The 26,696-nt window shown below is 42.5% G+C and overlaps 1 protein-coding gene and 1 pseudogene across 1 annotated transcript; one reads left to right on the top strand and one right to left on the bottom strand.

The window, feature by feature from the left end:
• Positions 1-4,669: 4,669 nt before the first annotated feature.
• LOC117713799 (non-histone chromosomal protein HMG-14 pseudogene) lies at positions 4,670-5,796 on the top strand (annotated as a pseudogene).
• Positions 5,797-16,993: 11,197 nt separating this feature from the next.
• Positions 16,994-25,125, bottom strand: Gcm2 (glial cells missing transcription factor 2). The gene is made up of 5 exons (XM_034510920.2): positions 25,036-25,125; positions 19,885-20,137; positions 19,635-19,747; positions 18,796-18,921; positions 16,994-17,923 (listed from the first exon to the last, which is right to left on the bottom strand). Exons 1-5 carry the CDS (start codon positions 25,123-25,125, stop codon positions 16,994-16,996), a joined length of 1,512 nt encoding a protein of 503 aa, XP_034366811.1.
• Positions 25,126-26,696: the final 1,571 nt, after the last annotated feature.

The following is a 26,696-nucleotide window of genomic DNA, read 5'->3' as shown; positions in this document are numbered from 1 at the left end:
TAGGGTCACTTATACATACTATCATATAACCGGTAAACAAAGATACTTTGAATTCTTCCTTTCCAATCTGAACCCCTGATCTCCTTCAGTCAGCTGTGTTAACGCTGTAGCTAAGACTTTAAGTGCTACACTGAATGGGTTCGGAGAGAATGGACAACCTTGTCTTATTCCAGATTTCAGTGGAATTGCTTTGAGTTTCTCTCCATTGAAGTTGATGCTGGCGATAGGCTTGATGTAATCTGCCTTCATTATGTTGAGGTCTGTCCATTGTATCCCTAATTTCTCCAGGACTTTTTATCTTGAAGAGGTGTTGGATTTTGTCAAAGGACCTTTCTACATCACGTGGTTTTTGTCTTTCAGTTCATTTATATGGTGGATTACATTGATGGATTTTCATATGTTGAACCATCCCTGCATCCCCGGGATGAAGCTTACTTGATCATGATGGATGATCTCTTAGATGTTCTTGGATTTGGTTTGCAAGTATTTTATGAGAATTTTTGCATCTATGTTCACAAAGGAAAGTGTCCTGTAGCTCTTTCTCTGTAGGGTCTGCATGTGGTTTGTGTATCAGGGTAACTGTGGTCTCATAAAATGAACTGGGCAGTGTCCCTTCTGTTTCTACTTTGTGGAATAGTTTGAGGAGTATTGGCATTAACTCTTTGAAAGCCTGGTAGAATTTTGTGCCAAAACCATCTGGCCTTTGTTTGTTTGTTTGTTTCACTTTTTTCCATTGGGAAACTTTTAATGACTGCCTATATTTCACTAGGGATTATAAGTCTGTTCACATCACTTATCTGATCTTGATTTAACTCTGGTACATGGTATATATTGAAAAAAAAATCCATTTCTTTTAGAGTTTCTGATTCAGTAAAGTGCAGGTTTTTAAAATATGTCCTATGATTCCTTAAAATATGTTCTTTATTTCCTCATTGTTATTCCACTTTTCATTTTTCTTTTTTTAAAATTTGTATATTTTTCTCACTGACTTTTAGTTAACTTGAGTAATAATTTGATTTTCTCAAAAAAAAAACCAAGTCTTTGTTTCATTGATTCTTTGTATTTTTTTATTTGTTTGTTTCTATCTTATTGATTTCATCCCTGAGTTTGATTATTTTTTTGCCATCTCCTCTTTTTGGATACGATTTCTTTCCTTTTCTGTTATTGTTCTAGAGTTTTTGGTGTGGTGTTAAGTTACTAGTATGAGATCTTTCCTTTTTTTTTCTTAATGTAGACACTTAGTGCTATGAACTTGCCTTTTAGAACTGTTTTCAATGTGTCCCATAAGTTTGAGTATGTTGTGTATTTAGTTTCATTCAGTTCTAAAAAGTTTTAAATTCCTTTTTAAAATATTGTTGTGGCCTATTTTTTTTTCCATTTAGCAGCAAGTTGTTCTGTTTGCATAAATTATAAGCGTTCTTTGGTTTTTGATGTTGAAATTCAGTTTTAATCTGTGGTGGTCAGGTAAGATGCAGGGTGTATTTGAGTTTTCTTGTAGGTGATGAGATTTGCTTTGGTCTAAGTATGTGGTCAGCTTTGGAGAAAGTTTCATAAGGTCCTGAGAAGAAGGTATATGCTCTTGTGTTCAGATGAAATATTCTGTAAATATCTATTTAGTCCATTTGGTTTATGGTATCAGAGGGCTCGAGCATTTCTCTGCTTAGTTTTTGTCTGGATGACCTGTATATTGGCAAGAGTGGGGTTCTGAAGTCTCCCACTATCCATGTGTGACGGTCAATATGTGATTTAAGCTGGAGTAGAGTTTCTTTTTTGAATTTCGGTGCGCTTGTGTTTGGTCATAGATGTTAAGAATTGTAATTTTCTCTTGGTGGATTTTTCCTTTGATGAATATGAAATGTCTTTCCCTATCTCTTCTGGTTAGTTTTGGTTTGAAGTCTATTTTTTCAGATATTAAAACTGCTACTCCAGCTTGCTTCTCAGGTTCATTTTATTGGAATATTCTTTTCTATCTTTTAATCCCAAGGTGGTGTCTATCCTTGAAGTTAAAGTGTGTTTCTTGGATGCCGCAGAAGGATAGATCCTGTTTTTACATCCATTCTGTTAGTCTGTGTCTTTTTGTTTTAGAACTGAGACCATTGATATTAAGCGATATTAATGAATAGTGTTTGTTGATTCTTGTTATTCTGTTGTTGTGAACTCTCTCTCTCTCTTTCTCTCTCTCTCTCTCTCTCTCTCTCTCTCTCTGTGTGTGTGTGTGTGTGTGTGTGTGTGTGTGTGTTTCCCCTCTTTTGATTGGCCAGTCTGGGATTATTTATTCCTTGTGGTTTCTAGAGTGTGGTTAGCCTCTTTAGGCTGGAGTTTTCCTGCTAAGGTCTTAAATTTTTCATTTTCTCAGTTTGGGTTTTCTTTATTGATTCTATTTTCATTTTCAGGTCTTGAGCAGTTTTATTCATTTTCCTCACTGCTTGTTTTTGTTTTCATTGTTTTCTTTAAGAGATTTATTCACTTCCTTTTCAAGAAACTCTACTGTATTCAGAATGGCTATTTCAAAGTCTTTGTCTAGTGCCTCAGCTATGTTGCAGTTCTCAGGTTGTGCTGTGGTGGCGCTGCTGAGCTCTAGTGAGGCTAGATCACCCTGGCTGTTACTGATTGTATTTTTATACTGGTATCTAGGCGTCTGAGATTGGGACGATTTTAATTCTAGGTGCTGATATCTGGTCTTGTCTGTGTTGTGGGTGTTCTGTTCCTTGGGTTCTGTCGACTTCTCTAGTTCTTAGGAAAGTGTGTGACTGTGTGTTGTCTGGTAGAAAATCCCAGGATCCTGCCAGGTGTGACCAGATGGGGTTGTGTTTCTAGGTATTGGGAGCTGACACTTGACTTAAAGGGAGGTTCTGAGGGAGTCCATAGGAGGGAGGAAAGCAGGGTGTTTCACCAGGATCTGCTTAGTTTCCTGGGAATAGGGGCAGAGAATGAGGAGAGACCACAGCAGATGGTCTGCTACAGACTGAGGGATGAGACTGAGGGATGGGATTTGGAGGGAAGAGGGAGAGGTGAAAGTCTGCCATTAGTCTTCCGGCTTCTCTGGCTGGAGGGATAATATTTTTTCTGAAAACCATTTGCAATAACTACCTGTCTTATTAAGAAAATTAATGTTCTAACAATTTATGGTTTCCCTGATCAGGAATAAGTTTCCCTTAGAGTCTTACTGATAATCATTTGCAATAAATGTAATAAAGAATAATTAAGTAGCTATAAAACCATTAATATCCATTGGGTGACTTTTCTATTAATCTGTTTCACTTCACTTGATAAACAATATATAGCCATAGAATATAAGAAAGTCAAGTAAACTATGTATCTCTCTACTGCTGATTATATAAATTTATAATATATCCCTACTGCTGATTATAATACCACTTAATTTTTATAAATTAAAATATAATTAAGTCACTTTCCCCCTTTCTGTTTCCTCCCTCTAATCCCTACATCCTCCTAAAGGATGGCCTCTATTTTCAATTATATATGTGTATATATGCATGTGTATATGTAGGTTCACACATATATACATAAAACCTGCTGAGTCTGTTTAGTGAATCTTATGTATAAATGATTTCAGGGTTGACGGTTTTGTATTGGAAAACCAATTAGGCGGTTCATCTGGAGGAGAGGCTAATTCTTCCTCTCTCTGCAGTCATAGGTTGCCTGTTGTTCTTATCTAGGAATGTAAACCCCTGAGATTTCCCCATTCCTTGTTAACATGTCTATTGCTATTGTCATTTTGAGGTCTCATTTAGGCAGCCATATTATTGAGGTGTTGTGAGTGTAGCTTCCCTGTCATTTGTAGGAGGTACAGTTTGGAGCCTTTGGCTTTTACAGTCTTTCCATCCCTCTTCTAGGATGTCCCCTGAGCCTTAGGTGAAGGAGTTGCATTGCAGATATATCTGTTGGGGCTGGGCTCCCCACAATCCACACATCTCAGCATTATAATGAACTGTGGTGTTCTGTTATGGTCTCTGTTTTCTATAAAGAGAAACTTCTCTTTATAAGAAGAAGGGTGAGATCTATACTTGAAAGGATGTATTTAGCTAGAAATTGTGGCACTTTAATAGAGAGATAGTAGGCTCTCTTCTAAGATACACAACCTCACGAGCACCAGATCCTTGGCTAGAGTTCTAGTCACAATTTTCCTTCTGCTAATCAATAAGCCTTAAGCCTAAACACACAGCTATTGGTTACCACCAAGATACGTGTGCCACTCTAGCTCCTTGTAGATATCTTACCATGCTGGCCATTGTTGGAGACATCAAAGCAGGGCAGGATGCTCTGGCATTATGGAGATTGTGGTATCCTTATCATAGACCACAGTAAGAAGGTTTTCAGGTTAAATCCAGCTCAAATCATCTGAGTCATGTGTTCTAACAAACACACTTGGTGTTATTTGTCCCTTCTTTAAAGATTTTTCTTTATTCAGTAAAACGCCCCCCCCCCCCCCCTTTGGAATGTTAGAAACTGAACCCAAAGCCTTTAGAAGGTGATCATCCTATACTTCCCCATGCTAACTCTGGAAACTGACAATAATGATCGTACATATTTATAAGGTACAGTGTGATACTCTATGTAGGCCGAGCTGACCAGTCCTCAGTATGCCCCCACTCTGCCTTCCACGAGCTAAGATTATAGACATGCACTACCACACTCACAATCCGACATGCAAATTCGTAATGAACAGCCAAGGGGATTTGACACTGGTATCGCCTCAAACACTCATCCTGTACTTAACGCTTGTAGCATTCAAGAGCTTCTGTGCTCAAATTTAGAAATTGTAAGTAAACCTCAAATCTTAAGAGAAGTTTTAGATTTACAGAAAATTGCCAAAATAGTGTGCTATTGTGACTATCTTAACATTTTCTGTAGCACATTTGTCAGGGCTAATTAGTTAATGTTGATACATCGACATTAATTAAAGACCATAGTTTCTTTGTTTCTCTTTTTCTTTTCTTTTCTTTTTTTTTACATTTGTGTGTGTGTGTGTGTGTGTGTGTGTTCCACGTGTGTATTTGGATGTCAGAGGACAATGTACAGGAGTTGGTTCTCTCCACTCTTTGGGTCTCAAGGACGGAACTCGGGTCATTAGGCTTGGTGGAAAGCACCTTTACTGGTGAGCTAGCTGACTGGCTACATATTTTCTTTCTTTTGTTTCTTACATCAAACAGAAAACCTTTTATGCGTTTATTGTGCAGGGGTGAGGGAGTGCACGAGTGTGCTGTGGCGTGCTTGTGAAGTTTAGACATTTGAGGGTCAGTTCTCTCCTCCCATCCTGTGAGTCCGAGCATCAGATTCAGGTCATCCATCAGGCAGCCATGAGGTGGCAGACTCATCATCTTGATGGCCCAAACTAAAGCCCATAGTGTTTATCTTACGTTCTTTACCCTGTTCAGGACTTCATCAAGGATATGCATGGGTTCTCCCACCGCTCTCACGACTGGCCGCAGCAGTTCGCGTGGTGACAGATTCGGTGCTTCACGTGTCTCCCACCCCAAACCCCCAAGAAGAAGAAGGTTAGAGCAAATGGAGCAGCGAAGGTGGCACCCAAGCACTGCTCAACTCAGGAGACTGTCGGCCAAGCCTGCCCCCGCCAAGATGGATGCAAAGCCGGAAAAAGGTCGCAGGAAAAGATAAATCACCTGACCAAAAAGTGCAAACAAAACGGAATAGAGCAGCAAAGGGCAGACAGGCGGAAGTGGCTGACCAGCAAACCACACATGCCTGCAGAAAACGGTGCCTGAAGACCAGAGTCCAGCCTCTGAAGAAAAGAAAGAAGACAAGTCCAACTAAGCATCCATCACTGTCGGAGGTCCCGGCCTCCCTGGTACAATCCACTATCAACTATTTTGTAAATTTGAGTTTTTTAGTAGCTCTAAGAAACATTTTTAAAAGGTGATGGAATCCCACCTCATCCCATTTTTTTTAGATGTACATTTTTAAAAGAGGTTAAATCATTTACTGGTTGTTTTTTTTTTTTTTTTGGTACAACCGGAAAATAGCAGGATACTGAATCAGGAGAGTCTAGGATTGTTTCAGAAGTCACCGCAACACTCCGTAGAGGGGGCTAGCTTCATGTTCTACAATATAAAGCATACTAACGGCAATTTGGAGTCTCAGTCGTGGATTGGCGTTTGAGATATTTTCAGTTATTATCTGGTCTCTTGTTTCTAGTTGAACCGTTTCCTAAGAAAACCAGTCCTTGATCCTTGCCCTGTCAGAACTATAGCGTTCCTGGTCACGGCGATCCATTTTCCTAACATTTGTGATAATGTGCTCTGAGTGATGGAAATTTTGAGTATGTTCTGCACGTGGCATAAAATTGTAAGTCAGTGGATTTGAGGGTTATGAACATTCGGTTGTTTTGTGAGATCTTACAAAACCTTGTCAAATTGGAGGCTGGAACATCACTAGAGTAAGTTCAAAGGGAATCAATAGGTAGGTAGCTCTTCATTTGCGTACATAAACACAGTGTGGCTCCTCAAAGTCTGGGTACCTGTGTTAAGAATTGAAATGTCTGGTTACTATGCTCCTCGACCAATAAAATCTCAGCTGTGAAAGAGTAGGGAAAAAAGAGCATATATTATATTGAGACGTTATATGTGCAAATTCTTCAGAATGTTTAAACTAGAGATAGCACTTGCTCTAGTAACTTTAATTTTTTGCATAAAGTTAAGACACTTGATCGCAATTTTACATGGCTTCTTGGGGACATTCTCTGCAGTATTCTTCACAGCAGCCTGATTATCTGACTGTCTACAAGGAAAAGGCAGGACAGACAGACAGGGAAGTGCTTTCTCAGCCTTACAAAAAAGGAAACCCTAGCTGCATGCTATACACGGAAGACTTTCACTAATGAAGTAAAGCAGACACAGGAGAACAGTACCAGGAGGCTCCACCATGAGGATGCATCTACAATACCACGGGAGGAGGAGGAGGAGGAGGAGGAGGAGGAGGAGGAGGAGGAGGAGGAGGAGGAGGAGGAGGAGGAGGAGGAGGAGGAGGAGGAGGAGGTTGCCAAGGCCAGAGGGGCATGAGGGAAGAGGAGTTCTTGTCTGGTAGTTACAAAGTTTCAAAAAGTGTACACAAACCTTTCCCAAAGGACTTCTAAACAAGTCGTTTCATTTCCCCTTCTAAGTAGGGTTGTCCCTGTAGCTACAATATGTTGATTTTTACAACATCAGGAATGCCAGTTAACAGCATCTGGGCTGAGTGGCATCAAGACCTGGGTGGGACCTTCCACAGGTAGCGTATCCAAAGCTGTTCACAAGGGCATTAGTCAGATTGGGTCCTTATTTAGAAGATCAAAAGACAGCAAACCCCAAACACCTGATTAGAACAGACAAAACAACTCTAGGGGACACTCCTGGGATCACAAAGCCCCCAGGGGAGGGCTGGGAACCCGAGACCCGACCTGTCAGCAGCAGGTGCGTGGTTCATTTCTTCCACCTCTCAGTCCTCAGTTTGTCCCGCTTGGGAGGAAGTAATAAATTATATCACTTCAGGTATGCTGCTTCTGTCAAAACGACTCCGTGGAACTGATGGTTATCAATATGTCTCTAGGGCCACTGATTTTGTTTATAGTTTTGTTCGTTGACTTAGAAATTTGTACAGTAATGTGATATCCAGTCACTGCCCCAAATGAATTTCAAGGGCTCAGAAATACGATTTAATATGTACTCAAGGAACATGATGAAACTCAGGAACAGATAAAAATATACTTGGCGTCTCTAGCCTCTTTGATTTCGTAAAATAAAGAATTCTAGAATGAGGTCACAAGGGGATTTTGTGGGGTATATTTTGAGTGAAACAACCCCGGAAACCTATACATCTCTTTTTAAGCATCCGACCATCATTTATTAAAAGAAGTCTTTGCACAACCTTTGTGGCATGGCTTTTGTAGGATACCACTCTGAGGTTTTACAGGTCTCTGATATTTAAGTACATTTCTAGTCCTTTATGGAAGAAAGTTTATGGAATTAACTTTTCCAGTTAAAATTTAATTCAGCACACATATGAGAATCCTCATGAACACATGAAGGATAGGATTGAAGGACTTTACTCTCTCCACCTCTCTAGACTCAGCTAAGTGGCAGAGGTGTCTTCACACAGATGCTACTGTTTTATTCCAGGGAACCCAAAGAATTCACATTTTAAAACAATGAAATAAAGAAGTATAATGAGATGCCATATCTTGGGTGCAGACTTTGTGTGTTTTTATAATTGTGCACCTAAGTCACCACATCCTGGGTCAGATGCAGATTGTTCACAGTCCCCTGACATCCTTGGAGCCAAGAGCAGCCAGGTACTTACCTTCTATCCATGGTAACCCTCTGCATAATCTCACAACTCATAGAGTTGGTCCTCTTTTATGGCTTATGGCTTTTCCTCAACACACGAGTTTGGAAGCTCACCTGCATCACTGCAGAGAGCCATGGCTCACTCTTGAAATCATTGACTAATATCAAACATGGTTCAATTGCCGGCCTTTACTTACTCAAGCTCTTGTCAGTCAGTGTTTGGTTAGCACAAAGCTGCCACATGATCCCTGGTGAATTTTGTTGAAATATATTTTTAATTGTTTGGGGTGTCTGTGGAATTTCTGGATCATAATGGGTAGTGGCTGAATGGTTTGTTTCAGAGAGTAGCTGTGTTTTGGGAGACTCTGCTGTCCTCAGGAGTCCAAGTTCTTCTTCATTTTGCCAATATTAATCATTGTCCATTACAACAAATTGGCCATTTTACCAGCTATAAAAATCCCTGCTTTAATCAACATCTTCCTGGTGATCAATAAGACTTGGCCTGGACACTAAATTTAATGGACAAACTAACATATTTATTAATTTTAAATTTCTATAAAACTTCTTCCATCTGCTGTTGACCTGTCCTGTGGTGAGGTTTGTTTTTTGCTTGTTTTAGTTTCGGATGTTTAATTTTCAGTTCCAGCCTTCTTTGTTTTGGTTTTTTGGTTGTACCTATGTAGGGGGTATAGCGAGATGGTTGGGTTCATTTACACACCATGTGATAGCACGTCAGGATAACCCGTACACACCAAACTCCTCAAGCACTGGCTGTTCCTTGTGCTGGGAGCCATAGGATGCTCTTTTTAGTTCTTTGCAAAGTATATTTTCAATTGTTGCCCAGTGTGCTTGCTCTGCCATTCTATCTGACACTAAAATCATTTCCTCCAGAGAACTGTACTTCGGCACTGTAACCAGATCCAGTTTATTCTTCCCTCTTCCCTCCCCTCCTTAGCCTCCAGAGACTGTAATCTCTATGTCTATGAAATCAATGTTTTAAGTTTCTACCCATAAGATCATGGTGTTTTGTTGTCTTTCCGTGTCTTATGTCACTTAACATAACACTAACTCATTTTATTCAAGTTGTGACAAATGACAACATTTTATCCTTTGGTGGCTGAGTAACACTTCAAATATATGTTATCACATTTTCAAGATCTGTTTCTCTAGCAATGAACACCTCAGTTTGAGTCTCCATTTTAGTTAACGTGAGCAGCAGAGCAGCAAAGAGGAGTACAGGTCTATCTGACATTAGTTTTGTTTACTGTGGATATACACCGGCCAGTGGTCATTTTGTTATAATAGTGATTTTGTCATATTAAGCTTTTTAAGGATTCTCTATGGTGTTTCTCATAAGGGCCATGAGAACTTACACACACACACACACACGAAAGTATTATATTTAAATAATATAATTATACAATGATAGTTATATATAATAATATATTACAAGTGCATGTATAATACATATATCCATATTTTATATTGTAGTGATATATAGTATTTATATAGTGATATGCATAGCATTATATACCATTACATTATATATAAGCATATGACTTCTCTTTTCTTTGCATCTGGTCCACATTTCTCTTTGATGCTGTTGCTGCCGGTTTGTTTATAGTCATTCCACCCAGGGTAGGATGAAGTCTCAGTGTAGTTGTCAGTTTGTTTTCCTGATGCTAAACATTTCTGTTGTTGTTGTTGTTTATACATTGGGCACAATGGCCACTTTTATATCTATTAAATGAGAAATATTTATCCATATTATTTGAGTGTCTTTAATCAGATCCGCTTATATCCCTCCACCTCTGTTGAGTTGTTAGAATGCCTAGGTGATTCCGGACATCAGGACATCACTCGGTTGTCAGAGAGATACATTGTAGATCTCCTCTAGCTCAGCAGGATTCCCTAGTCTGTCTCTGCTCTTCCTGCTTCTGCTTTTATAAAACGCCTCCCCTGTTGTGACTTCTTATTTCAGACCTTTGAAAGACCTTCCATTTTAGGTAGTGTCCCACTGAAATCCCTGTATCTTTAGTTGCTGTGACAATGGATGTTTTTTTTTTTTGTTTTTTTTGTTTTTTTGTTTTTTTCCAGTCTTTGAGTATTTTAAATGGTTGTTGCAAAGTTCTTGTTACTCCCAACATCTGTGATGTCTGGGATGATTTTTTTATTGGTAGCTTTTCCCTGTAACCTTGAACTATCTTCCTATTTGCTTACATGTCTAGAAATGTTTTATACACGTGCCCTCTATATCAATCACTTGTTGAAGTCTCTTTTACGCTCCCACCCCATCTAGATTGGAGTTGAACTCACACATGCTGGATAAGGGCTCCACAATTGAGCTGTAGCCCAAGCCCATGTTCTGTCTCTTCCAGGAAAGCTGATTTTTATTTTAAGCACTCATTTTCATTCTGGGTGACTCATTTTCAACCCATGGGTGTTTGTTACTATCATATTGTCTTGAGGTAAGGATCTCACCATCGAATGCAGGCTAGGTTCAAACCTGTGATCCAGGGACTCACATGGTATACACACCCTCAACACAAGCTCAAGCCTGGCAGCCATCTCTACTGTTCTTCAGATCCCCTCTCTACATTCATCTCTTTCTATCAGCTCTTTAAAATGTCCAAATCAAAATCATATGTTGTGATGGGACCCCTGAAACACAAGCAAAATAGAAAAATAGACAACCGGGCTTATGTTATTCTCAAATAATCACATTTTCAGTCATCAATTCTGTTTTGTGTTGCTTTGGGACAGGTCTTGTTATGTAGTCATGGTTTTCCTAACCTTGTCTAAATAAATGAGGCTGGCCTGAAACTTTCAGGGGTCCTCTTTACCTCTGAGTCCACAGTCTGAGCCACTGCACCTGGTAGAGTCAGTAGTTAAATCTTCACAGAGATTCTTTTTTTTTTTTTTTTTTCCAATTTCCCTCAACAATAGTCTGCTTTGAAAGTATCAAGATCTTTTTTTTATCAAAGACAGACAGAACACGGTGACTACCCAGACAGGACCTGACCTCGCAGCTTCTCGCTTCCTGGAGACAGCACCTTTGTAATCTCATCAAAGATAAAGCAATCCTGAAGAAGTCATCCATGGCCTTCTCAGAACTTCTGACTGATACTTCTTTGCAAGCATATTGTAAATTAAGAGTCTTTCGGTTTCCTGTTCCTCTGCCTGTTCCCTGCCTTTATGGACATTTATCCCTGAGGAATTGCAAAACTCTTCTTTAAATTGGCTTTGATCATGATATTTTACTTCTCGCCCCAACTGTTCAGCAAGAGCCGTGTCCCAGTGCGCGCATGCGCATACTTACCGGTCGCTCTTCCTGGGGTGAACTAATCCTGTGTATGCACATGCTCAGATCTCTGTGCTTCCTCCCGCTGCCCATACTTCTAATTAATTCCCTTTCTCCAGTTGTTTGTTTTTAATAATAAAAAATACCTTATGCGCATTGGCGCTTTGCTTGCATGAAGGTGTTGAATCTCAGAGTAACAGTTTTTGAGCTGCCCTGTGGGTGCTAGGAATTGAACCCTGGTCCTCTGGAAGAGCAGTCAGTGCTCTCAACCGCGGAGCCAACTCCCCATCCCCTAGTTTTGTTTGTTTTTAAAGACAGGTTTACACTGCATAGCCCTGGCTAGCCTAAAGTTCACTGTGTACCCAGGCTGACCTTGAACTTCTTGAGGAGATCCTTCTCCCTCTGCCTCTCAAGTGCTGAGTGTGTGCCACCAAGCCTGACCTCTTAGATTGTTTTGTATTGCTGCAAATCAATACTGCAGGCCAGATAATGTCTAAAAAGAAAATGATTTCTCGTGGTTCTGGTGCTTGGAAAGTTCCATATCAAGAAGCTGGCACCTGGCAAAGACCTTCTTGCTACGGCAGAAAGCAAATCCGCTAGAGTGGTACAAACACGGAGTCAGTCCTGAGGCACAGCCCTCGGTATCTGATTTGCCCATAGCCGGTTCGGTTCACCTCTCAGCGTTATCCCACTAGGGGACATACTCAAGCCGCATCACCTTTCCGCTTCACTTTCTAGCATTCATCTTCCCTAGCGTTCATCACTGTGTGCTATCTATATATTTTCTTGTTGACAATTGTTTGCTGCATGGTCAGTCTTTATAAACTGAATGTCAGCTCAGCTGAGGGCTGGATTTAGATCTGCTCCCTTACTGGTATAGTCCCAGCACTGAAAGGTGTCTAGCGTGAAGTGGAGGCTCCCGACACATGGTCGGATTAACTGTACAAAGCACTTTCAAGCTGGACCTGGTATTCCGATTGTGTAATTCCAGCTACTAAAGATGCTGAAACAGGAAGCTTACAAGATTTAAGGCAACCTTGGGCTAGGTAGAGAGTTCAAGGCCAGCCTTGGTAATTTAGTCAGAACTGTATCAAAAGTATAAAAAGTCAGGCACAGTGGCACATTGCCTTTAATCCTAGCATTTGGGATGCAGAGACAGGAGGATCTCTGTGAGTTTGAAGGCCAGCCAGGTCCACAGAGTCAGTTTCAGGCCAGCCTGGGCTACATAGTAAGATCTGGTCCATGGATAGATGATTGATAGATAGATAGATAGATAGATAGATAGATAGATAGATAGATAGATAGATAGAAAAAAAGTTGACGATGTAGCTCACTCGTCACCAGAAAGGTGAGAGGGCTTTGATGATTCTGTAACAGTTCTGTGGTGGGGTGCCCACTGCCATCATTCCACTGATGGGGAAACCACACACAGGGTGAGTACAGGGCAATTTGGGTTACATAGTCAACCTCAAAGACAATAATTAAAGCCAAAATTCATGATTCTGAGTTCTGAGATGTCTGCAGCACTCCCTTTCAGCACCCCAAAGCTGAGTGTGCCCTCCAGTCATCTCTAGTCTGGAAAACAACCACAGATATCAACAAGAAAGGAAGTCCAGGTAGATTTATTTTTATTGTATATTTCAGATTGGGCTGAGTTACTAAAACAAAATTGGCCCCTTTATGTATTACTCTTACCAATTCTTGTTACATGTTGCTATCTTTCTCTCTGTGTGCCTGCCATGTAGATTCAGTCTTGTTAGCCTCTTAGTCATGTGAGCCAATGACCTAAAACCAAAAAAACCCCTCCTTTTCTGTGTTTGTTATTCACACATAAACATAAGATATACACATGTGCACATATATGTATGCATAGGTGCTCACCTTGTGATAGACCTATTCTTCAATATTTCCTATTGTATGCTGTAAACACTCTCCCTGAGCACCCCAGGTTAGCCACACACCAGAAGACAACAAGCCGCCCTCAGGTGGCTTAACCAGAAACTAAAACACAGGTTGCTTCCCATATACCTTAGTTTGGGTTTTATTGCTGGGAAGAGACACCATGACCAAGACAACTCTTATAAAGAAAAACATTTAATTGAGACTGACTTACAGTTTCAGAGGTTTGGTCTGTTATTATTATGGTGGGAAGCATGGCAGTGTGCAGGCAGACATGGTGCTGGAGAAGGAGCTGAGAGTTCTACATCTTGATTCAAAGGCACCCAGGAGGAGACTACCTTCTGAAGGCAACAAGGAAGAGAGTCTCTCTTCCACCCTGGGTAGAGCTTGAGCATAGGACCTCAAAGCCCATCCTGATAGTCACTTCCTCCAACAGAACTTCCTCTAATAAGGCCACACCTTCTAATAGTGTCACTTCCCATGGGCCAAGCATAGCCAAAAAACTATACCACAGTATTAAAAACTGGTGCAAGGGCATATCAGGAGTGAAGGAAACAAACAAAACAAACGAACTCAAAATCACTGGTGCAAGGGCATATCAGGAGTGAAGGAAACAAACAAAACAAACGAACTCAAAATCACTGGTGCAAGGGTATATCAGGAGTGAAGGAAACAAACAAAACAGACGAACTCAAAATCACTGGTGCAAGGGCATATCAGGAGTGAAGGAAAAAAACAAAACAGACGAACTCAAAATCACTGGTGCAAGGGCGTATCAGGAGTGAAGGAAACAAACAAAACAGACGAACTCAAAATCACTGGTGCAAGGGCATATCAGGAGTGAAGGAAACAAAAACAAAACAGACGAACTCAAAATCACTGGTGCAAGGGCATATCAGGAGTGAAGGAAACAAACAAAACAGACGAACTCAAAATCACTGGTGCAAGGGCATATCAGGAGTGAAGGAAACAAACAAAACAGACGAACTCAAAATCACTGGTGCAAGGGCATATCAGGAGTGAAGGAAACAAACAAAACAGACGAACTCAAAATCACTGGTGCAAGGGCATATCAGGAGTGAAGGAAACAAACAAAACAAACGAACTCAAAATCACTGGTGCAAGGGCATATCAGGAGTGAAGGAAACAAACAAAACAAACGAACTCAAAATCAGGGCTCTGATTCATACTGAATGCCATTGTTTGCACACCACTGTAAAGAGAAAAAAGCTCTAAGTTGGGAACTACCTGGTGTGTGTGAGTATGTGCATATGCACGAGTGTGCATCCACACACATGTCTCCTGTTGTTTCTTTTTCTCTAGAGAACACCCACCAATATGGAGCCTTCCTGAGTGCTGTGTTTTCTGGCCCGAATTGTCCAGTTCACTAAGTGGTAGAAGAGCTAGGCTCTGATGGGTCCGATGCCAAAACTGCTTAGGGAACAACTGCATGCCAGAAAGTATTACTTGAGGTGTTTGGTCATGGGTGTCATGATTGACTGTTGAGTTACCCTTCACAGTGGGCTAGCCCACCATGGCAGCTGTCCAATCAAAACTGGAGAATTTGCCCTTCGTATCAATGGCCAGATACATTACTAGAATTGTGATTTGATTTAGAATTTCCCCTGGGAAACATTCAAAAAGTCATTGGTAACTGTGGAAGTTCGAGTTGCTTGTGTTTGGACTTTGTTGGATTATTTACCTTTTGGATATATTTTTTGGACATATTTATCTTTGTTGGATGCATTTACCTGTTTGACAACGACTTGAAATTTACATTTCTAGCCCAAGAAATACTCAAACCATACTGTAAGGTGTTCTCAGCTAGTAAGCACTTTTGATCTACAATCTATGACAAGTTTCTGAGAATCACCTTGAAATGATTTTCCTGGCATCTGTACAAACCGACACAAGACACAGGTCACTGGGAACATTGACTATTCTGTCATCACTTGCTACGCCCTTGGTTCAGTGAATGCCTGGTGTAGCATTTCACAGACTCAAAGCAACTTGTCCTCCTGAGAGAACCGGATCTCCAGGGTGTCCCGGCCACAGCCCACAGTCAGCCACTGAATAACCAGCAACAGAGTAAGAACTACCAAACCCACCAGATTGTTGGTAAACATAAACTCTTCCATAGATTAACTTCCATAGAACAAGAAACAATTGTTATTTATTAAAATAGATTAAGTTCAGTTTTGTCAGTAAATAAACCAGTAAGGCTAGGCTAGTTGGATTGTGTCTAAATTGGTGACAATTTTAAAGTGTTCATGTATTGAGGTGTGTCTTAACAGCAAGTTACAGGCCCGAACTTCTGTCCTCAGTGACTCATGAAACACAGAAACTGTCTGATAGAAACTTATATTTGAAAAGCCATCTACAGTAAGTACCACAGGCTCATCCTCCTGCCTCAGCCTTCAGAGTGCTGGGATTACTGAAGTGTGCTGACACAAAACCATAGCTCTTATCTCAGAGGAAATGAAAGGTAATTTATTATGGAGCTAAAGATTAGGTGATCACAGAATAGGGCACATGGATTTGGGTCGCCCCCAATAACATGTTCAAACATGGTCGGAGAAGTTTCATAAAGTTTTTATAGTAATAGAACAAAGAACTCAATAAATCAAGGTATTTGAAAAATTCATTTGTGGAAATACCAGGTAGGCAGGTTATGTATAGTAAGGCAGACAAAGATTTTTATGTGTCTAAGATGTTACTTGATGACATTTTTTACCATTTGGGGGAAGTGGAAACTTGGGGTTTGTTTATACATTCCAAAGGGGTTCACTTAATCACTTAATAGGTGATACATGGCTATTAAGGGGTTAAAGTCACAGATCTGGCCTCAGACCTGCAACATCCCAACCCCCAACATCACAAAGGTTCTTGCTAGTCAGTCAACATTGTGGAATCTTTAGCACAGGTGAGGGTTGGCTCCCCCACCCCCACCCCAGGAGCTTCGGTTCACAGATGTCATAGCACACCAAGTTATTGAGGGTTCCTCTTGGTTTACAGATCTATCAGCTTGGTTTACAGCTTATGTATGGAAAAGCCTCCAGGGCATTAAAACACTTGCTATGTTTCTCTGCAGGTTTCCACACCAATGCTACTTAAATAGCCTCTTGATGCTGTTCATGGCTATGTGAGGTTCCCTAAAAGTCTACAAGGCAAAGGTTAAGAAGGAGAATAGGACCCTTGGCTATTACGTAAGCTAAGGAAGGCCAGGCCAGAGCATTATAGCACCTCCAGCTTATTTATTTGTTCATCTGGGATGCTCACACTCCTAATAGCCTATGTGGTGTGCAGGCTTCAAAATGCTGTGCAAACTTCCAGCACCTATTATTCCCAACTTATAATTTCCCAGCATGCCTTTGCACTCACTCTTAGTCTTTAAGTGTGCGTGAACCACTTAAGCAATCGGTAGTTGTTCCTTGGCACGCAATTTCTTGCATGCACTTCATTGTCATGGTGTGTGTATCCCGTAATCCTCCTAGAAGTCCTCATTGTCAAAGCTAAAGGGCTGCCCTGTCCTATCCAAGTACCCCATCACAGCGCCCACCCCGGAGAGACACACGTCCCACGCATCTGCTCCATCTGTCCTGGAGGGATCTGTTTCTTGAGGAAAAGCCAGAGTAAGTCTGGCAGCCTCACAATCTCCAGGGACTTTCACAGGGGCTCTCGCTGAAGGAGAGGCTGCCTGGATGACTCCCTCTTGAGGGTCTAAGGCTTGTGGGTAGATGGGCATTGGGAGGTTTTCAGAAGCGTAGGTGCAGCTGGCAAGACTGCTAACCTCCTGCATGCTGTCACCGTGTTTCAGAGCAGGGTGCTGGTAAGCCTGGTAAGCCACTGTGGTGGTGATCACTGTCTGCAGGGCCTGGGTACCTGCTGGTGGCACTGGCAGGTATCTGCAGGGAAGCTCAAGGTTGTAATAAGGTGATGTGGGCACAGCCTGGCATTGCCCACAGTCAACCTTCTCCTCAAGGCTGGCTGTCCCATGTGTTGGTTTCCAGCCATATCTAGCTGTGAGATCTAAGCTTCTCTCATAGCTGCCATATGAACTGACATTATATTGCAGTGAGTTTAGATGAATCCAGTCTGGGTCATCAGAGACAATGGAGGAATCTTTATACAGGGTGGGATATGGACTCGAACCTGTAACCCCAGGACTTGCCAATTCATAGCTCCAAGGTGGCCCAGGGAAATAAATGCTTGGATTTGAATATTTCTGAAAGGGCAGTATTACATCTCCTTGAAAGGTGGGCAGGTCACAGGTAACTCTGTGGACATCAGAGTTTGGGAAAGAAGGAGATGGCTGTCCTGTAATAGGGAAGCTGGTATCAGCACTCATATCAAATAATTCTGTGGGTTCCAGGGCAGGCACGCTATTGAGGTGTCCCCTGATGTCCTGAGTATTTTCTGCCTAAAATAAAAAAAGACACAAATACAGACATATGACACATAATGCATATTGTAACATATGATCTGTAAATGATATGAACATCTTCACCTGTTAGCAACAACCAACTACATAAATAAAATACACTTCTGTGTAGTGAACCATGCCCTGTTAAGGTTCACATTTGGGGTCCAGAGGTTGGTTGCTGATGGATGCCCTGAATGAGGAAGTTCCCCAGGAGACAGGCAGGGTAGGGGCTGAGCAGCTAACAGACCTGTTCTCATCTGTGTGTTCCTAATGGTGAAGATCCAAGAGCCACTCAGATCTGCCTTTAAATCCTGCCCCATCCCTACCACCTGAGCAGGGGCTTTACTTTTTCTGGGCCATGGGTCAGCATTTTAAATACAGGCTGTTGTGGCTAGCTCTCCCCAGGGTTTCTGTAACCCTGGAATGCCTATATCAGCACTTGGGCAGGTGCAAAGGCTTGAGCAATGTCAGGGTCTGCTCTGGTCATGCTCTCTGCCTGATTGGTACGTCTTGGTGGGGAATGCAATTTGATCAAGTTGCCTGAGGAAAACTTGTCTGTTCCTTCACACAGCTACTTTGGCTGTAATAAACATAGAACACTCTTATCTCTCAGTGCATTGGACTGTTGGACAGCTGCCCTTGTACAAGTCAGCAAACATCCTAACGCTGTCGCCTCTAGGGATCATTTACCTATTATAAAGAAGGGATTAGAGCCCCGAGCCAAGTGTTGATTCAGTGATGTTTGCTGAAGCTATGTAATTTTCATATGAGAGTCAACCTTTGTAAATGATACCTGGTATTCATCTTATGGCTAGCTGTCAGTGGACCCTGTAAGTAAACACAGACCTCTGGGTGGTGTCAGCTCTTACCTCCCTGTCCCCTGATCTCCTTTTCTGGGGTTGATAGAAAGAGACCATCTGTCTCTTGAGGGCATTTCTTCTGCCTTCTGTCTCTGACTTACTCTCTGGTCTGGGGTGATCATGAACTCCTTTGGCCTGTGTGAATGAAGAAATTAAATTGTCCATCAGTTTCTCTAGAGAAAAGTGACTGTGTGGGGAGCTGGTCCAAACCAGATTATGCCTTTCCCTGCTTGTCATTTATTTTTAAACTTTTCATCATAAATGACAGTCAAAGAAAAACAGTTTCAAGAGCAGACTTCATAGCTGGGTGTGGTAGTTCATACCTGTTATCCAGCATTTGGCAGGGTGAGGCAGGAGGGTCATGGTATCTATGAGGCTATCCTAGGCTACATAGTGAGTTTCAGGCCATCCTAGGCTATGTATTAGAACCCCGTTTCTCAAAGGAAAAAAAAAAAGCCAACAAGGACAATGGCTATCTTAGAAGGTAGCCTGCAACTCAACTATTCCCTCGGACAAATGTATCTGGAGTCATACATCTGGTCCTTAAAGAGCACACTGAGCCATCAAAGGTGCCACACAGCCGTGATACCAGAACTCAGCAGGCTAAAGTAGGCAGATCATGAGTTCAAGGCCAGCCTGCACTACCTAGCAAATTCCAGTTCTGACAGGATTGTGCAGCCTGACCCTGTCTGGGAAACAACAAAATCTATCCAACAGCCTGTCTGTTGATTCCTAGGAACCAGTGAGCTCAAAGGGTATCTGTGGTTTAATCCCCAGAGAGTCAGTTCTCTCCAAGTGGAACGATGGAAATACTTACTTAGTACAATCAATGTTCTTACCCGACTTACCTGAAAAAATATTGCATTGCCATCAAGTCTCCAGAAGTTGGTGACAGGATAGCCACTGTGCCCTCGGCAAGGAACCAGCTCCAAAGCTGAATGACAGTTGGGGCAAGCTTTCTCTGCAAAACCCAGAGAGAGAAATGTTAAGTTCAATCTGCAGCCCAGAACCTTCTGACAGAAGGTAGAGGGACACCAGCTAGGAACAGAGAGAATCCAGGGCTCCAAAGCCACCCTTCTTGAGCTATCTTGCCCTCACTTTGTTGCTTCAGCCTGGCCTTGTCGCAGATGGCTGGCCTCAGCTGCAGGTGCGAGCCATCCTTCAGGGCGCAGGCGCGTGCGCACACCACCACGCCCAGGCAGGACTTCTTGAGGATGTGGCCATTGTGGTTGTTGGTGTTGCGCATGGCCCAGCCACTCAGGTGGCGCTGAGCCTTCTTCTCCTGGCTGCTGTAGATGAAGCGAACATAGCCATCAGGCCACTCCCGGAAGTGGTCAAAGTGGGTTGGTTCCTGGGAAAAGATGGCAGACAGAATACGACTTTAACACTAAGGAGCCCGAATCACAGGCACCCGGCCTTTAACTTTTTCCATGCACTGGGCGATAAAAGAAGGTTTTTTTTTTTTTGTAGCTCTAGAAATGTTTATACCTCTAAATCATTTTAATATACAATATCGACCTCCAGCTGCGTGTCTGACAGATCCTAGATAACGCATGCCTATAAGGTACTGATGTTTATAAGGTTTGCAAGTGGCATATGCACATTTCCATACCTAGCCTTTACCCCACGTGTGGGCAGTAGGAACAATTATCGGGCCCATTCTATAAAATAGGTTATGGAGTTCAGAGAGCTCAATTGAGTTGTCAACGTTCACACAACCACCGGGGCCTGGCTATAGGCTATGTTTGACGTGGAGTTGATTTCAGAGCCTGGGCTTTTTGTGGTTGACATTCTATTTAACCATTTCTAAGTCTTCGGAGTGCTAGGGGTAACAGCGGTCAGAATGCTTTCCCGCGGAGACGCAGCTTAATTGGCAAATACCTTCAGGTCAGCACTTTTCCCCCCGTAGCTCCAGGCACTCTGTCTGCAACCTGCCAATCCTACCAACCATGAGCACCCCCGACCCCCCAGGAGTAAAGCTCCCAGGTAGCAAGTTTTCCCTCTGCACTCCTGTGTTCGCTCTGCAAGGTTCAAAAGGTACTCTGATGTAGGACCTAATCCTCATGGTAAATGGTAAACTTTGGGGGACTGGAGGCCACGCCTGAGACTGGACTACCTGCCCCCACCTCAGCAACATGGGATCCTGTGCTCTTCAACAAAAACCATAGCTTGGAATAATGTGTCATATTTAAAGTATTGAGCAGCAGCTTAGCACCCGTATCTGGTGGTCTTTGCCTCATGCTTTATTTAAAATATAATAAATGCCCTTTTCTATATAATTTTGACATACATGACCCGTTACTGAGCATTTTCTCTTTACAAGCTACTCGTGTATGTTAATTTTGTTGTTGTTGTTGTTTGTGAGCTAGGGCCTCTGTGTAGCCCTGGCTGTCCTGGAACTCACTCTGTAGATAAGGCTGGCCTCAAACTCACAGAGATCTGCCTGCTTCTGCCTCCTGAGTGCTGGGATTAAAGGCATGGGACATTACCACCTGAAAATTTTTTTTAAAGGCAAGCTATCGTGTAGCCCAGCCTGGCCTTATTAGGTAGCTGAGGATGGCCCAGAACTCTTGATCCTTCTGCTTTTGTATTTTGGGTGTTAGGATTACAGGTGTGGGCATGTGCTTCCGCCCTCTGGTTTTCCCCAAGCACTGGAAGATTACAGCACATTTTAATCTCTGAATTTCACAGCTCAGTATTAAGGCCGCCACAATGTATATAAAAGATGTCAATATAAAAAACAAGCATTTTGTTTTATGGACAAGCTATCCTTCAGATTTACAGACAACTTACTCTTTCTAAACAAGTCAGTATTGACATTGATGACCAAAATCTCCAAGATGGAGAAAGTGGTTCAGGCTAACCTCATCTACGAAGAACAGACTCAGTGTGTATTACAAAGATGAGCTGAACCATGAGACTGGAGTATCAGTTTTTACATTTTTCTCCCATTGCATTGAGTCGAATAAAATTCGGGGACATTTTTTTTTCTCGTTTGCCTAATTGCAGATCATATAAAGCAAAGCAAAATTCAAAAACTTACAACTGACCAGCTGCCCTAAAAAGAAAAGCATTCAACTCTGCTTCTATTTAGTAGTTGAAAGATTTATCTTATGCTTTTTTCTAATTGTGAGTGTGCATCTGTATGCCCGTCTGTGTGGTATGCACACCTGAAATGAGGCTTCATTTGCTTTAATGTGTTGCTAGCATGCATGCTTGCACACACACACACACACACACACACACACGCTCACGTGCACACACACATATGGATGCAGACATGCACACATATGCTCACACATTACAAGATGAGGAAAATTTGAGATTGTTATCTAGTTCCATCATTTGATGATAGGACAGCAGCTCAAGACTAACAAAAATTCAAGGACATTTGCAAGGTCACAAAGCCAGTTTACCTCATTTGCCCAGTTAGTTAAAAGAACTAGAAAGATAAGTTTCTCCAGTGTGTGTGCATCTGTGTGTCTGTCTGTGTGGTTATGTATACCTGAAAGGTTTCATTTGCTATAATGTGTCACACACACATACACACACACACACACACACACACACACACGAGAGAGAGAGAGAGAGAGAGAGAGAGAGAGAGAGAGAGAGAAGCACGAGAGCAATTGTTTTGTTATTGCTGTTTGTGTCTCTGCTCCTGTTTTTTCTCACGTGTTAGATATGCCCATGATTAAAGACCAGACGCCCTGAGCCAGTGAGCCGGCTTAGCAGGTAAAAGCATGGCTTTGCAAACTTGACCATCTGAGTTAAATCTTAAATCCCATGGGTGAAAGAGTGAACTGACTGACTCATGCAAGCCACCATGGGACCGCTACACATGCCTCACAGCATGCTCATGCCTCTACACACATCGTATACACACATTAGAAAAAGACAAAAGCAGATTCCTCCCCAAAAAGAAAACTAATTTTCTATTTATCAGGAAGTCTACGCATCTTAGAAGTCATGTCCTTATTGTATCATCTGGATCTGATTCTTTTTCAAAATACAAGATTAGATTGTTTTCTCTGGAGATTTCCAGTGGCAGAAGTCAGCAGTAATGGGACATGCATGCTGGGATCTATTTTCAGAACAGCTGTCCTGCAGGGTGCTGAAGGAGGCAGGCTGAACGCGAGCAAGTGAGTCAAACTCCTTACACATATGCACGTTAAAAAATAATGCTGTCCTCTACCTCTACCAGAGGCGACACACCCTGCTCACACATCGCTCATCTCTGAGTATTAGCTGGCATAGCAGAGAGGCCAAACAAATGCCAAGTTTCAAACCCTTGAACCAGGACTTTACTGGAAGCCCACTTTATAAACGCTAGGGAAGCAAATCTTCTCCAGCCCCTAAGTGTGCATTTGCACACACGAACACCACACACACCATACCCACACACCCACATACACCACACACACATACCCCACATACACACACACCACACCCACACCCCCTACAGCCATGCACACACACCATACACACCACACACATACCCCACATACACCACACATACACCACACACATACCTCACATACACCACACACCACCACACACCCCCACACCCATACACACACACCACACACCACCATACACACACCACACATACACCACACACATACCCCACATACACCACACACACATACCCCACATACACACACACCACACCCACACCCCCTACAGCCATGCACACACACCATACACACCACACACATACCCCACATACACCACACATACACCACACACATACCTCACATACACCACACACCACCACACACCCCCACACCCATACACACACACCACACACCACCATACACACGCCACACATACACCACACACATACCCCACATACACCACACACCCACACCCATACACACACACCACACCACACACATAAATACACACCACCCACACCATACACATACTACACACACCACACTCACATGTATGCACATCACACACACCACATCACACACACAGTTCACACACCACACACACCATACCCATACACCATCCACCACAGTCACACATACCCATAAACACCACACATACACATATACACACCAGCCACACTACACACACACACTACACACATATCATACACACATACACATGCCACACACACCACACACACATACAGACACTACAAACACACATCACACACACCACACACACACAACACATGCATATCACATAACACACCATGCCACATACCACACACATACCACATACACACACACCACATTCCACACACACACAAATACACACACACTACACTCATACCACACACACATACATACACATGCCACACACACCATGTACACACACATATACACACCAGCTATACCACATACACACTACACACATACCACACACATGTACATACACATGCCACACACACATGACATACACATACATATACTACAGACACACATCACACCACACACACACCACACACACACACACCACATACACACCTACATCAAACACACACACACCACACACATACACACACACCACACACATACACCTTTCAGCCATTAGTCTTGATCTAAACACAAATTGCTCAGTTCATTTCCTGTGCTTGGCTCTGATAATGAAAAAACAAATTTACCCCAAAAAGACAACCATTCCACTGCTAGGGATGTGAGTGGAGCAAGGTGGCCTCAGCATCCTGACTGTGGCATCTTCTCAGCAGGCGATGGAGTGCTTCAGGGAATCGCTCCAGTCTGGACATTTGCTTTAGATTCCAGTCACCTCTTAGTGCCTGGCTTGGCCATGTGAATTAGTGGTATTTACATTTCTCCAAAAAACGTTCTCTTGAATCTTGACTAACCAAGTAAGGGGGTAAGGCTTTTCGCTGTTTTGTTTTGAAATGAGGCTTTGTTGAGTAGCCCTGACTGGCTTAGAACTTGTACCAATCCTGAGTCTCTAAGAAAAAGAGACTCGGTTTCTGCCTGGTAAGAGAATGGAGAGTCTGGCTGATTACTTGGGAACATAAGTCTGTGTTTCTGTTGCTTCTGTGTGTTTCAGAGAATCACACGAAAATCACTCTGAGAGGACATATCAATAAACCGAACTCTGCCCTCTGTAGAGTCTACCTTCCCTATGTATCCGAAGATCCCTCTGTGTGTGTGTGTGTGTGTGTGTGTGTGTGTGTGTGTGTGTGTGGTCTCAGCATGATTTGGCTTGTGGTTTCCCCTTTGGATGGACAGTGTCACATTTTACCCAAAGTGTCTCCCTCACCTGAGGCATCTGTGGGTCATTGATGTCCCATGTGAGTTCCATCCCGTAGGAAAGCACAGGGTCTGCATCCTGCATGCTGTCTGCTGGCATCTGGAGGGGCCTCTAGTACTCTCTAACCAGGGTCCTGAAAGAGAAATAAAAACAGAGTGCACAGGGTGACTTTTTCCCAAGTGAGAGGTAGGGTGAGGGAGGTGAGTGAAAGAGGAGGAGGAAAAGGAGGGAGGAGAGAGGGAGGAGGGAGGAGAGAGGGAGGAGGGAGGAGATAGAGACAGAGTAATGGAGAAAGAGGGACAGACACACACAAAGAAACAGAGAGAGACAGAAATGGAAGAAGACAGAGAAAGAGACAGACAGACAGTAAGACATAGACAGACACAACACCATACCCAGAGATAGAAACACACACATAGAGACAGGGGAAACAGAGAGAAACACACACACACACAGAGAGAGAGAGAGAGAGAGAGAGAGAGAGAGAGAGAGAGAGAGAGATTGTAGTGGTTGCCCTGTCATTGGCTGAGATGCTGAAATGTATCCATCTGAACAGAAGCATCTTTAAGCAGGTTTGTACAAACACACCCAGCATCTCTGCTGAGCTACCTCTCCTGCACCTGAAGCTCCAGCCGCCAGAAGGCTTTTTTACTTAGCAGAAGCCTGGAATACAGGGGAGAGTTAAAGCAAGCGCTGAGCAAAGGGGAATTGAAGTTGTCGGCAGTGGGGAGCAAGTAGGATGGTTTCATTTATGTGAACACCAAACCCGATTGCTTGTCAACCTCTCTGTTGGTTCTCCAGAAGATTTAGGTTGAGGGTCTGGAAGCAAAGGTTTCCAGCAGTTTCCCCAGAGCTAGTTCCAGTTCAAGGTGGGAAAATTGAGGGAGGCTGGAGTGCCAGCAGCAGGCACGAGCTGGCTTAGTGGGTAGAAGCATTCAGTGAACAAGCCTGGAGGTCTCAGTCAAAGCCCTCAGGAAAACGGAGGGAACAGACTCCTGGACATTGGTCTTGTAACCTCCACCACACAAACAGAAAATGTAATTTGTATGTTAAATGCAGATTAACTTGTTTGGGAGGTGAGAGGAAACAACCCAGTCAACACGCTCACCCAGTGGTGCTGGTGCAAGCCCGTGACCCCGGGAATTGGGAGGAGGACAGAGGAAGATCAAAGGTTCCAGACATAACAGGCTACACGAGACCTGGTCTCGAAAACAAAACAAACAACACAAAGCAACAAGAAGGTTTTTAGTTTGTGAAGAATTAAAACATATGCTTCAGGTTGCCTTGTAATCGAGTGTAAAATATGTTAGTAAAAGAAGTTAATCAAAGTGAAAATACAAGTAAGTTATGATGTATTGATTTTTGCCTTGTTGCTTTTAATAACTTCTGAAGGTTGGAATGCATTGCCCCTGTAGGATTTGCAAGTATATAATTTCTCCCAAATTCTGAAAACGATGTCTCCTTGATAATATTTTTAAAAAGATATTATTTATTTAAAGTATTTATTCAAATCATAATTTAAATATTAATTATTAAAATATTTTATTCTCTGAAGTGGGATGTGTCTAAGTTGGATTCTGATCACCACTTTTTAGAGGTTGTGCCCTTTCCTGTGTCACTATTTGCACTGACTTAAGAGACTCTGCATTCACGTCTGTCATAGTCTTGAT

Source organism: Arvicanthis niloticus, chromosome 8 (genome assembly GCF_011762505.2).
Source record: "Arvicanthis niloticus isolate mArvNil1 chromosome 8, mArvNil1.pat.X, whole genome shotgun sequence".
In the NCBI taxonomy this organism is placed as follows: Eukaryota; Metazoa; Chordata; class Mammalia; order Rodentia; family Muridae; genus Arvicanthis; species Arvicanthis niloticus.
Note: the sequence above shows the minus strand (reverse complement) of the source record. Positions and strands in the feature narration are given on the sequence as shown.

Bases quoted from the DNA above. Each gene is read 5' to 3' on its own strand.
- Gcm2 (XM_034510920.2), bottom strand. From the start codon at position 25,125: ATGCCAGCAGACAGCATGCAGGATGCAGACCCTGTGCTTTCCTACGGG. The intron at 20,138-25,035 runs GTGAGGGAGACA...ATCTTTTCCCAG, and splicing joins ATGACCCACAGATGCCTCAG to GAACCAACCCACTTTGACCA. The intron at 17,924-18,795 runs GTAAGAGCTGAC...TTTTTATTTTAG, and splicing joins GGAGATCAGGGGACAGGGAG to GCAGAAAATACTCAGGACAT.